The sequence below is a fragment of the Rutidosis leptorrhynchoides genome, chromosome 1, assembly GCF_046630445.1.
Source record: "Rutidosis leptorrhynchoides isolate AG116_Rl617_1_P2 chromosome 1, CSIRO_AGI_Rlap_v1, whole genome shotgun sequence".
Taxonomy (NCBI): domain Eukaryota; kingdom Viridiplantae; phylum Streptophyta; class Magnoliopsida; order Asterales; family Asteraceae; genus Rutidosis; species Rutidosis leptorrhynchoides.
The window spans coordinates 615,262,391-615,274,180 of record NC_092333.1 but is presented as its reverse complement, the minus strand read 5'-3'; the positions used below and the strand labels follow the sequence as shown (position 1 = coordinate 615,274,180).

At 35.3% G+C, this 11,790-nt stretch overlaps 1 protein-coding gene across 1 annotated transcript; it reads left to right on the top strand.

The window, feature by feature from the left end:
• Positions 1–6,751: 6,751 nt before the first annotated feature.
• On the top strand, positions 6,752–10,377 carry LOC139848056 (uncharacterized). The gene is made up of 2 exons (XM_071837791.1): positions 6,752–6,912; positions 9,696–10,377. Exons 1-2 carry the CDS (start codon positions 6,752–6,754, stop codon positions 10,375–10,377), a joined length of 843 nt encoding a protein of 280 aa, XP_071693892.1.
• The last annotated feature ends 1,413 nt before the right edge of the window (positions 10,378–11,790 follow it).

Here is an 11,790-nt window from a genome sequence, read left to right as displayed (position 1 = left end):
TTAAAAAAGAACAGGACCATTCGATCCGTAACCACCCTTATTGTATTAAACCCACTGTGGCAACGGGTACCTCAAAACTCCAACTAAAAATAAAATACACTGCCAGAATGTCTGTCGGACCATGTGCACACAAACAATTGGCAGAGAGAACCAAATGGGAAGAAGTTTCTGATAGTTTTGAATGAACGACCTCGCAACCATAAATCTTCCATGCGCTATTTTATTGCTTATGTGTGCTACTCTATCTTGTTATGTAAAATAAGCATATGTAAAATATCAGTATTGTATGTTATTGTATTATTTTGGTTTATTAATAATAAATGCATGGAATGATTATTTGTATTATTACTACTTCTTATTATTATTATTACATAATAATGTAGTAACTCGCTATAATTTTTCATAGTGGAATATTATTAGGATTTTAGTAGTTAATTCCTTGTACTAGCTATTATGTATGAACTTAACGGGTAGGTAATACCCTAGAAATAATTATAAAATGCTAATAAGAAGAAAAGGCTTTTATAATAATCGGTTCATATTATTAATATGCTACGATTAACTATTGACAACTCATTTTACCTATAATATTCTATATGATTAAATTATATCTGTTGTGTTTATTGAAGAAACATGTCTCAAATGTCGGATGCTGAGTTTGAGCAACTAGTCGAGAAACGTGTGAATGAAAGAATTGCTGCAACCGAAGCAGCAAAAGCAACAGCCGAAGCAGCAGCCAAAGCAGCAGCCGTAAACACAAATTCACGAAACGGATGCTCATACAAAACTTTTCAAGGATGCAAACCACAGACGTTTAGTGGAACTGAGGGACCAGTCGGTCTAACCCGATGGTTTGAAAAGATGGAGTCCGTTTTCAAAATCAGTAATTGTGCGAACGGAGACAAGTCAAAGTATGCTTCGTGCACGTTGCAAGATGGTGCACTTACTTGGTGGAACAATTATGCTAAAGCAAAAGGAATAGATACGGCATATGATATCTCTTGGGAAGAACTGAAAAAGATGCTAATCGAGGAGTACTGTCCTCGAAACGAGATCAGAAAAATGGAATCTGAGTTACGTAATCTGAAGGTTATCGGCGCGAATCTCAATAACTATGAAAAGCGTTTCATGGAACTAGCCTTGTTGTGTCCCGAATTGGTGCCAAATGAGAAACGAAAGATAGAAATGTATATTGACGGTTTATCGATCAATATCAAAGGAAATGTTACATCGTCCAAACCGAATACGATGCAGGAAGCCATGACAATGGCACACCAACTCATGGACCAGATCACAGAGAGTTCGGTTAAGGCACCAATTACCGAAGTCAAGACAACTGAAGGAAAGAGGAAATGGGAAGACTATAAGGGCAAAAGTACTCACCTGAAGAAACAAGAAACTTTTAAAGGTAAACAAGATGGGGCAACTGCAAGTCCAAACTATAAGGGACCCCATCCGTTCTGCAAAAGATGTTACACACATCATGCAGGTTATTGTCAAGTGGTCTGTGATAAGTGCAACAAGAAAGGACATGTGGCGAAAGATTGTTATGCCACCATTTCTGAAGTAAAGACAAAACTGACCGATGTCAAGAAATGTTTTGGATGCGGGAAGTCTGGTCACTTTATAAATCAATGCCCTGATAAGGAGAAGAACAAAGAACCCGCACGTGGGAGGGCATTTAATGTTAGTGCCAGTAAAGCACGTGAGGATCCTAATCTTGTCACGGGTACGTTTACCGTTAATAATCAACTAGCTTCTATTATGTTTGATACGGGTGCTGATAGAAGTTATATGTGTAAAGACTTTAGTTTTAAACTAAAATGTGCATCATTACCTCTAGACGATAAATATACTATTGAATTAGCTAATGGTAAACTGATAAAAGCCGATAAAATTTGCCATGGTTGCGAAATGAATCTTGCTGGTGAAACCTTCAAAATCGATTTGATACCCGTAGAATTAGGAAGTTTTGACGTAATCGTTGGCATGGACTGGATGTCCAAAACAAGAGCGGAAGTTGTTTGCGCTGAGAAAGCAATCCGCATCCCTCGTAAGGATGAAACGTCATTAATGATTTATGGGGAGAAGAGCAACTCAAAGCTGAACTTTATCAGCTGTATGAAGGCCCAGAAACTTATAAGAAAAGGTTGTTATGCTATTTTGGCACATGTAAAGAAGATCGATACTGAAGAAAGAAGCATTAATGACATGCCGGTTGTAAGAGAATATCCCGGAGTATTTCCAGAAGAATTACCGGGGCTACCTCCACACAGATGTGTAGAATTCCAGATTGATCTCATACCAGGAGCTGCACCTGTAGCCCGATCTCCATATAGACTTGCACCTTCAGAAATGCAAGAATTACAAGACCAGTTGCAAGAATTATCGGACCGTGGATTTATTCGTCGTAGTTTTTCACCTTGGGGTGCTCCTATTCTGTTCGTCAAGAAGAAGGATGGATCTATGAGAATGTGCATAGATTACCGAGAATTAAACAAATTAACGATCAAGAATCGGTACCCATTACCGAGAATTGATGATTTGTTTGATCAATTGCAAGGATCAAGTGTTTATTCTAAGATTGATCTACGCTCCGGATATCATCAACTGAGAGTGAAGGAAGAAGATGTTCCTAAAACCGCGTTCAGAACCCGTTACGGTCACTATGAGTTTCTAGTCATGCCTTTTGGATTAACTAATGCTCCAGCAGTATTCATGGATCTAATGAATCGCATCTGTAGACCGTATTTAGACAAATTTGTCATTGTTTTTATCGACGACATATTGATTTACTCGAAGAACAAGGAAGAACATGAGCAACACTTAAGACTGGTACTGGAGATACTCAAGAAAGAAGAATTGTACGCAAAATTTTCGAAGTGTGATTTCTGGTTACAAGAAGTACAATTTTTGGGCCATGTTGTCAGTAAACATGGAATTAAAGTTGACCCCGCCAAGATCGAAGCCATTAGTAAATGGGAAACCCCGAAGACTCCAACACAAATTCGCCAATTCTTAGGTCTTGCTGGTTACTACCGAAGATTCATTCAAGATTTCTCTAGAATCGCCAAACCCTTAACTGCATTGACTCAAAAGGGAAAGAAGTATGATTGGTCCACAGAACAGGAATCCTCATTCCAGTTATTAAAGAAGAAGTTAACGTCTGCACCCATTTTGTCATTACCGGAAGGAAATGATGATTTCGTGATCTATTGTGATGCTTCACGCCAAGGTTTAGGATGTGTATTAATGCAACGCACAAAAGTCATCGCATATGCCTCACGACAACTAAAAATTCATGAAAAGAACTATACGACGCACGATTTAGAACTTGGAGCATATGGAGACACTAGCTATATGGCACCAAGTGTACAGTGTACACATACCATAAGAGTCTTCGGCATATTTTTGATCAAAAACAACTCAATATGAGGCAACGTCGCTGGGTAGAGTTGTTAAACGATTACGATTGTGAAATCCGTTACCACCCCGGAAAGGCTAATGTTGTAGCTGATGCCCTAAGTCGAAAAGAAAGAGTAAAACCTCTTAGGGTCCGAGCTTTGAATATTACAATTCGTACTGATCTCACAAAGCAAATTAAAGCAGCACAGTTAGAGGCTTTAAAAGAAGAAAACGAAAAAGGCGAAATAAGCAAAGGGTTAGAAAAACAACTTGAAGAAAAAGCCGATGGAACCCTGTATTTTGCTGGTAGGATATGGGTACCAAAACATGGTAACCTAAGGCAACTAGTACTGGATGAAGCACACAAAACGAGGTACTCAATTCACCCAGGAAATGGAAAAATGTACCACGATCTCAAGAAGTTTTATTGGTGGCCTAATATGAAAACAGAAATTGCTACTTATGTAAGCAAATGTTTAACGTGTGCAAAGGTCAAAGCTGAGCACCAAAAGCCGTCAGGATTACTGCAACAACCAGAAATTCCGCAGTGGAAATGGGAAAGAATAACCATGTATTTCATTACGAAATTGCCAAGGACTGCAAGTAGTCATGATACTATTTGGGTGATAGTTGATCGTCTAACTAAATCAGCTCACTTTCTACCAATAAAGGAGACAGACAGTATGGAGAAATTAGCACGCCTATATTTGAAGAAAGTAGTTTCCAGGCATGGTGTACCCATCTCTATCATATCTGATCGCGACACCCGATTCACATCACGTTTCTGGCAGTCATTACAAAAAGCATTGGGAACTCGATTAGATATGAGCACCGCTTATCACCCACAGACAGATGGTCAAAGTGAAAGAACAATACAAACATTGAAAGACATGTTACGGGCATGCGTGATTGACTTTGGAACCAGTTGGGATCGACACTTACCGTTGGCAGAATTTTCATATAATAACAGCTATCATACGAGCATCAACGCAGCGCCATTTGAAGCACTTTACGGTAGAAAGTGCAGATCTCCTATCTGTTGGAGTGAAGTAGGAGAAAGACAACTTACTGGACTAGAAATTATTCATGAAACCACCGAAAAGATCATTCAAATACAACAGCGATTGAAAATGGCCATGAGTCGCCAAAAGAGTTATGCTGATGTAAGAAGAAAACCGCTAGAATTTCAAGTGGGCGACAAAGTCATGTTGAAAGTGTCACCCTGGAAAGGCGTTGTACGATTCGGTAAACGAGGAAAGCTAAGTCCTAGGTACGTAGGAGCCTTTGAAATCACCGAAAGAATTGGAACAGTTGCTTATCGATTAAAGCTACCGCAAGAACTTAGTAGTGTTCACAACACATTTCACGTGTCAAATTTGAAGAAATGTTTAGCTGAAGAGGATGTCGTAATTCCTCTTGACGAAATACGAATCAATGATAAACTCCATTTTATCGAAGAACCTGTTGAAATCATGGACCGTGAGGTCAAACAATTAAAACAAAGCAAAATATCGATAGTTAGGGTTCGTTGGAACGCAAGACGAGGACCCGAGTTTACTTGGGAACGTGAAGATCAGATGAAGCAAAAGTATCCACATTTGTTCACTGATATCGCTCATGAAACAGGTACTACTCAAAATTTCGGGTCGAAATTTTCTTTAACGGGGAGGTACTGTGATGACCCGAAAATTTTTGACTTATTTAAACCAATTCTCTATACGATTTATTATTTTAACACGTTAAACTATTTGCTACAGTAAAACACTATTTGCTACAGTAACACACTATTTGCTACAGTAAAAACTATTTGATGTCGACGAACTAGCAAACAAAAACAGAAAAGGCGGCCAAGCGATCGCATGGCAAAAACACTGAAAACTCATGCGATCGCATGAGCTACAGTAAATCGAAAAGTACTATAAAAGGTCAGTTTTGCTCGACGAAATTTTTCATAAATATTTATGTACGTAAATTTTATATTTATAATTATAATTATAATTTTAATTTTAAGTTTAATAATAATAAAGTATATTCGAGGGTATTTTTAATTCGGGTTTCAAACCGTTTTAAAATAAGGAAATATTGGGTATTGTTCGGGGTATTGTTCTTGAATCCAAGACCAACCATACAGTCGTCTACCATCATTACGTCTACACAATTTGCCTACAATATTGAATCGCAATATTGAACTGTGAGTTATAGTCTCTCTTTTTAAATACTTTAAATATTTTTGGGCTGAGAATACATGCAATTTATTTTAAACGCAATAAGACACAAGTACATACAAAATTCTACACTGAGTTAAACCGAAAATCCCTTAGCTTTGGTAACTAGTAGCTGCCAGTACATAGGATATGGACTGGTGGGCGCGAATAATTGTATATGGATCCATAGGGCTTGACATCCCAGTCCGAGCTAGAGCGCTAGCCTTTTAACGGACGTATGTTATTTGAGTTTAAGACACGTTGGTTTGCGCGTATTAAAACGAATGGGGTAATTATCACTATAGCGTTAAGTTTAGTTACCAGGGTGCTCTGTTACGTAGAATCTATTGATAAACTTTTGATGAAATCTTGTGGTCTATCTTTATATATGTTTATGACTCGAGCAATTAAACCTATAACTCACCAACATCCGTGTTGACTTTTTAGCATGTTTTATTCTCAGGTCCTTAGAATGCTTCCGCTGTGATGTGCTTGTTGCCTGCATGGAGTCTCTCATGCTTTGTACAAAGTTTATTGCATTCAAAATAAAACTGCGTTGTGTAATAAATAATTGGACTGTGATGTCAACCTGTAAATTAAAGACTTATGTATTTTGGGGTTTTGCTTATACCTAAGCACTCGCCCACATGTTTATAACTTTCTATGTTTAGAAAGTCACTTATTTTAATGAATGCAATATTTTATCAAAACGTATCATATAGAGGTCAAAACCTCACTGTGGAATCAATGATTAACGTGCCGCGTCAATAGCGATTTTGACGGGTCGTTACACGAATACCACCCCGAATCGTGTGGAGTAAGGCTGTTGAAAGAGCGAAAAACGTTGAGCATTGTTTGCTTATTGAGTGCGTTGCAGTACATCTCAAATAGCACAATTTTGTTAACAGCATTCGGATGCAATTGAGCAATTGCAACCTTGTAATGTTCACATACGCTATGGAAAAAAAGGTGTAAGTGGAAGTTGTAAATTGCCGTGAGAAATAGCGGCTTCATAGATCGTGATCATATCTTTAGAAGGGGCGTTGGCCCTATCCGCTGTCGACGGCGCAGTAGGAGAGAATAGAGCCAGCAGTGGATAATGCTGGTTTAGGGTTTCGATTATTTCAGTCGTCATATATGAGATGAAGGCATTGGGTGTGTTTGCGGATGATGATGATGATGATGATGCCATTTTTGATTATGTGAGTAGATTTGGTAATGAATTTGAAATGGGCAAAGTGAGAATCGCTAAATTGCAAGTAATGAATATGGAATTCGATAAACTTCGATTGAAAAGAAATTGGTTGTGAAAGCGTAAAGTTGGTAATGCGAGTTGCTTTGCTATTTATAATTAAAATTGAGACGAGGAAGTCGTAGGGGTAATGATTAATTTTTAACGGACAGAATTACCGCAACGCGTTAACGGTAATTATATTGCCGTTACAGCATTTTCTGATTTGACAGCTTTTTCAGAATTACTGCTGGTATTACGCATTATTATTGCGAAAATCAACGGTAATAAATTAACTGTGAAAAATTATTAACACTCGCTGCAAACATATTTTTTAATAGCAAACTTTATTTTTTAGAGTTTATCATGATACATTTACTATGCAAAATGTACCATAATAAACTGGGAAAACTTGATCATATACATGGCATTGTATATGTATATTTTAATTGCTAAAAGCCAAAAACAGAAGTTTTAAAGGACTTTCCATATCCACTGAAAGATAAGATAGCGGTAATATGGCACATTAATAAAAGACTGCGGATTACTTCCGCTAAGTCAGTGCGGATGGTTAAACAACCCGCACACCGCGAATATTCTGGAAACTATAAACAGGGAGTTTGGCCTCTCATTTATAGGTTGTTGATTTTCTGCCATTTGACCGGACCTTTGTAATTTTCACTTGTGACTTTGCCCAAGGAACTTTTACATTGTGTTAAGGTGAATCATGCTAATTAACAATCAAGACCGAGTCAGGGTGGTTGATCACTTGATTGATAAAGTGAAAGACGATCATCAGGGCCCAAAACAATCATCAAACATCCTATTCCACCATCTTAATATCATTGCACTCAATCCTAATTTTAAGTAACTCTTTAATATAGGATTGATCAGATGGCTTAAATACTCTTTACTACACTTGAACGTTTATTTGTGAGTACTGATCAAGCGCTTTATGGTTACATGTATTAGATTTATAGAAGATAAAATTAGGTGGTTATTCTATGAGGTTTATCTTATATCATATTTCGTAGCTACTTTATCTTTTTTTACGTGATTGGACATTGAGATTTGCACTAGTTATACGATTGGCCCATCTTATTAACGGCCATTAAAATGACATGTAGAAAACATGTGAAGAGTATTTTTATCATTTTTATATATCATCTTCTCTTTCCTTTTCTTGTTTAATCAGCCCATTACGAGAGATATCTATCATCTTCAATAAAAATGCAAATAAAAACTGAACAAATTTAAATCGAAAATCACATACAAATTTAATTTAAAATTCTAGTTCCGAATGAACACAACATACAATCCAAATACAAATAAAAAACTTTTGCTCTCTTATGTTGCGTCTAAAATCATTTTTAACGGCTATTTCGACATCGAATACTCTCATTTCTCACCCACACATGCGTTATAAGGAAACTCTTCATCCACAGTCGCCGCATTGGGTATCCGGTGTGCTTTGGATTAAACTCAGTGGCTTAGGGCATACACCTTTATTCACCATAACATAATCCTTGAGAAAACCCCTAGATTCCAACCCACGCCAACTAGGACTCAGATACAACCCAGAAGTTATACCACTCAGGCAATGCCTCAGTAGTTGAAAACATTTTTTTAATAAAGGTAACCAATGTGATAAGAGATGGTAAAGATACACATACTTGATGAAATAAATACTCAAAACCTGATATTTTTGCACAAGATTCGGGTCCAGATACATGGGTTAATGTTACATATTTTTATACTCGAAAATTGACTTGAATTTTTACACTCAACCCGCTTAGATTATGATAGTAACTTTTTTCTAAGTTTTGGAATTGTATTTTAACTTTGTAATTAGTACCTATAAACTCATTTTATAATTGTAAGAAGTAGGTTTTTTTTTATCGTGGTTGATGTTACATATTTTTGTTTGAAGTAGGTGTTTTATAACTGTGAGAAAACCTGTTTATCCGACAGTTAATGAAAAAATGAGGATCCGTCGAGTATGAGTCCAAGTAAAGAACGAAGTTTCTTAATCAAGTTCGGGTTCCGAATTACCTATATTCAGCCCATACCAGGTTTGATGCCATTCCTATGCGGCAGTTAGTTTCCATAAATTACAAATATCAAGTATAATTGGGTAAATCATGAATATCAATTTTTTATCCAATTAATTATGCAGTATCATATTCATCTTAATTTTTATCATCTAATAAAACCACATACCTACTTGAATTTTCAAGAATTTGAGTACTAGGGTCATTTCACTAGTTTTGAAGACCCTATTCAAAACATAAAAATGAACCCTTTACATATTTAAAATTTTTTAATATATATTTAAAAAGACAATACTATTAACATTTATCAATACATGAAAATGTTCTGAAAACATGTTTAGCAATTGTTTAACTTTCAAATAGTTGTCATCTCATTATAATTAAAATATTATTTTAATAAAACTGCTATCTTTGCATTTGTGGAACCAAAGTCATTGATAACTCTATATAGTCAATACTTTCTAATATATCGTTTCTAATAGCGTGTGAATCCATTATTTCTTCTGGAATTGTATAATTGCATGAGAGAATCGTAGAGGAAATAAACAGAAACAACAGTGTGTGAATGAATTCTATAATTATGTGATAAATTAAGTGCAAAATGTATGGTTGAATTAGAGCGCTTAGTAAACTAACATACGAGTTGGGCCAATAGCGTGGAACTATTGATATATTTAGTACATGTGCATATAATAAATTTACTTATGATTTGGGTGAAAAAGTGAAGACAAATGAGTGTTGACCTGGGCTTGAGTTATTTAGTAGTTGGGTGCAAAATTGAGTGTTGATATGGTCATGGCGTAGGGATATTAGGGGAGGAGAGGAGCTTGCTCAATTTAATAATTTGTCTAATGCTCTCTCTGTTGCTACTTTATCTAACGATCAAGATAGTTGGTTTTGGGAGCATTCTCCGTCTGGGTTATTCTCTGTTCCGTCTGCTAGAACTCGAATAGAAGCTCAAAATTACGCTCCTTTTTCTATTCCTTCTTTGTGGTGTAAACAAGTTCCAATCAAGATCAATAATTTTATTTGGCGTCTTAAGATTCATAGGCTCGCTACGTTGCGAAATTTGGAAGCTAGAGGTTTGGTTTTTGATACCTCTTGTTGTGGTTTTTGTGAGGTGTCAGAAGAATCGCATAGTCATTTGTTTGTTAGATGCGATTCTACATATCAAATTTGGTGCAGAGTGGATAGATGGCTTGGCATCACTTTTCCTATTTGGAACTCAATTGATGAGATTTGGGCCCGGATAGATTCAAACTTTGCAAGTGGAAACAAGAGATTACTCATCATGGTCATCGTGTATTCAACCCTTTGGAATGTTTGGCGGCTCCGAAATTGCATCATCTTCAAGGATCATAGTTTTAAAAAATCTCATGTGTTTGATAACATAGTTCTTGCGAGTTTTAATTGGTTATATGCGAGATACCACAAGTCCACTTTAAATTGGACGATGTGGCTTCAAAATCCTATGTACTCTTTGTAATTTTCCTCTAGCTTCTCGCTCGTTTTTTTATATATATTTTGGCCGTTCGAAAAAAAAAGTAGTTGGAGACAAAACAATAATAAACTAATTTTTTCAAGCTTATAATATATAAACAAGCTAATTACAGTTTAAAATATTGGATTGAATAATAATCCGCTATTGTATATAAGTAATGCATTATTTTTAATTTTTTTTTGAAATATGAGTTTTTAAAAAATATAGACCATGTTTGATTGCACATTTTGTATTCAAGACGCCATTGTTGCGTATATATATTGTAACGACCCGAAAATTTCCGACCAAATTTAAACTTAATCTTTATATGATTTCGACACGATAAGCAAAGTCTGTAATGTTGAGTCTCGAAAACTTTGGAACAGTTTACATGAATTCATTTGACCTTCGACTGCTTCCGACGATTCACAAACAATTAATTGTAAATAGTTATGTGTGTGTGTGTATGTATATATATATAAATAATAATAATTAAAAAATATAATTTGAAATATTACATGTTGTTCTTATCAAAAGTAATTATGTAAAATAAAATAAAAATGATATTATGATAATTATTATTTAAAAACATATCTATATATATAAATAAAGTATATTAAATATATATTTTGTGATTTTGAATCTATTTAGTAAACGACTGTTACACTCTATTGCCATTCTATGGATATTACATGAGTAAAATACGAACTAATATTATTTTAAAATAAACGGTGATCCTAAAATGAGTTCTATAAATTTTAGGCTTACTAAAAATGTATTTAAGATCTACTTATTAAATTTTAACACTTTTTATATTTTACTCATAAATGAGAGGGACGGTTGATGTAAATTTTATTTATCAAATTAATGATTGAATTTTATACCATAACGATTAAAATAAATAAATATAGTTAATTTAAAAATATGAGATTTTTCTGAACACTTTTATCCGCCACTGATTTCGCACGATACACAGCCCGTTAAAACTGTCGGTAGAATAGGAGATAGATATTGTACTCCTTTCATTTTTTCTGCACGTTTAAGCACACTTGTATAATAATTATTATTATTATACTGTTAATTCACGAATTCATATCCTAACTTCTTATCAATTATGTAGTACCAATTAGTCACAGTGAATTTGATAGTACTGTGTTTGATTGAATTATATGATTTAACCTACTCTATTATCTATTATATCTATATTATATTATATACATGCTTATATCAATCACAGCACAAACACAATCTTCAATCAAAATACTTGTAGTTTTATTACTACTACTATCCAATGAAGATAACCATCACCATAGGACACCAACACAACCGACAGTTATGACCAACACCATCACCACCAAACCGGACCTCCATCTACCACCATCATCAAGCTTCCTTCAAACATTTAGTTTCTTTTCGAAC

Excerpts from the sequence above, each read along its gene's own strand:
- LOC139848056 (XM_071837791.1), top strand. The coding sequence starts at position 6,752 with ATGAAGGCATTGGGTGTGTTTGCGGATGATGATGATGATGATGATGCC. Across the intron at positions 6,913-9,695 it reads CTTCGATTGAAAAGAAATTG|GGATATTAGGGGAGGAGAGG; the intron begins GTTGTGAAAGCG and ends GTCATGGCGTAG.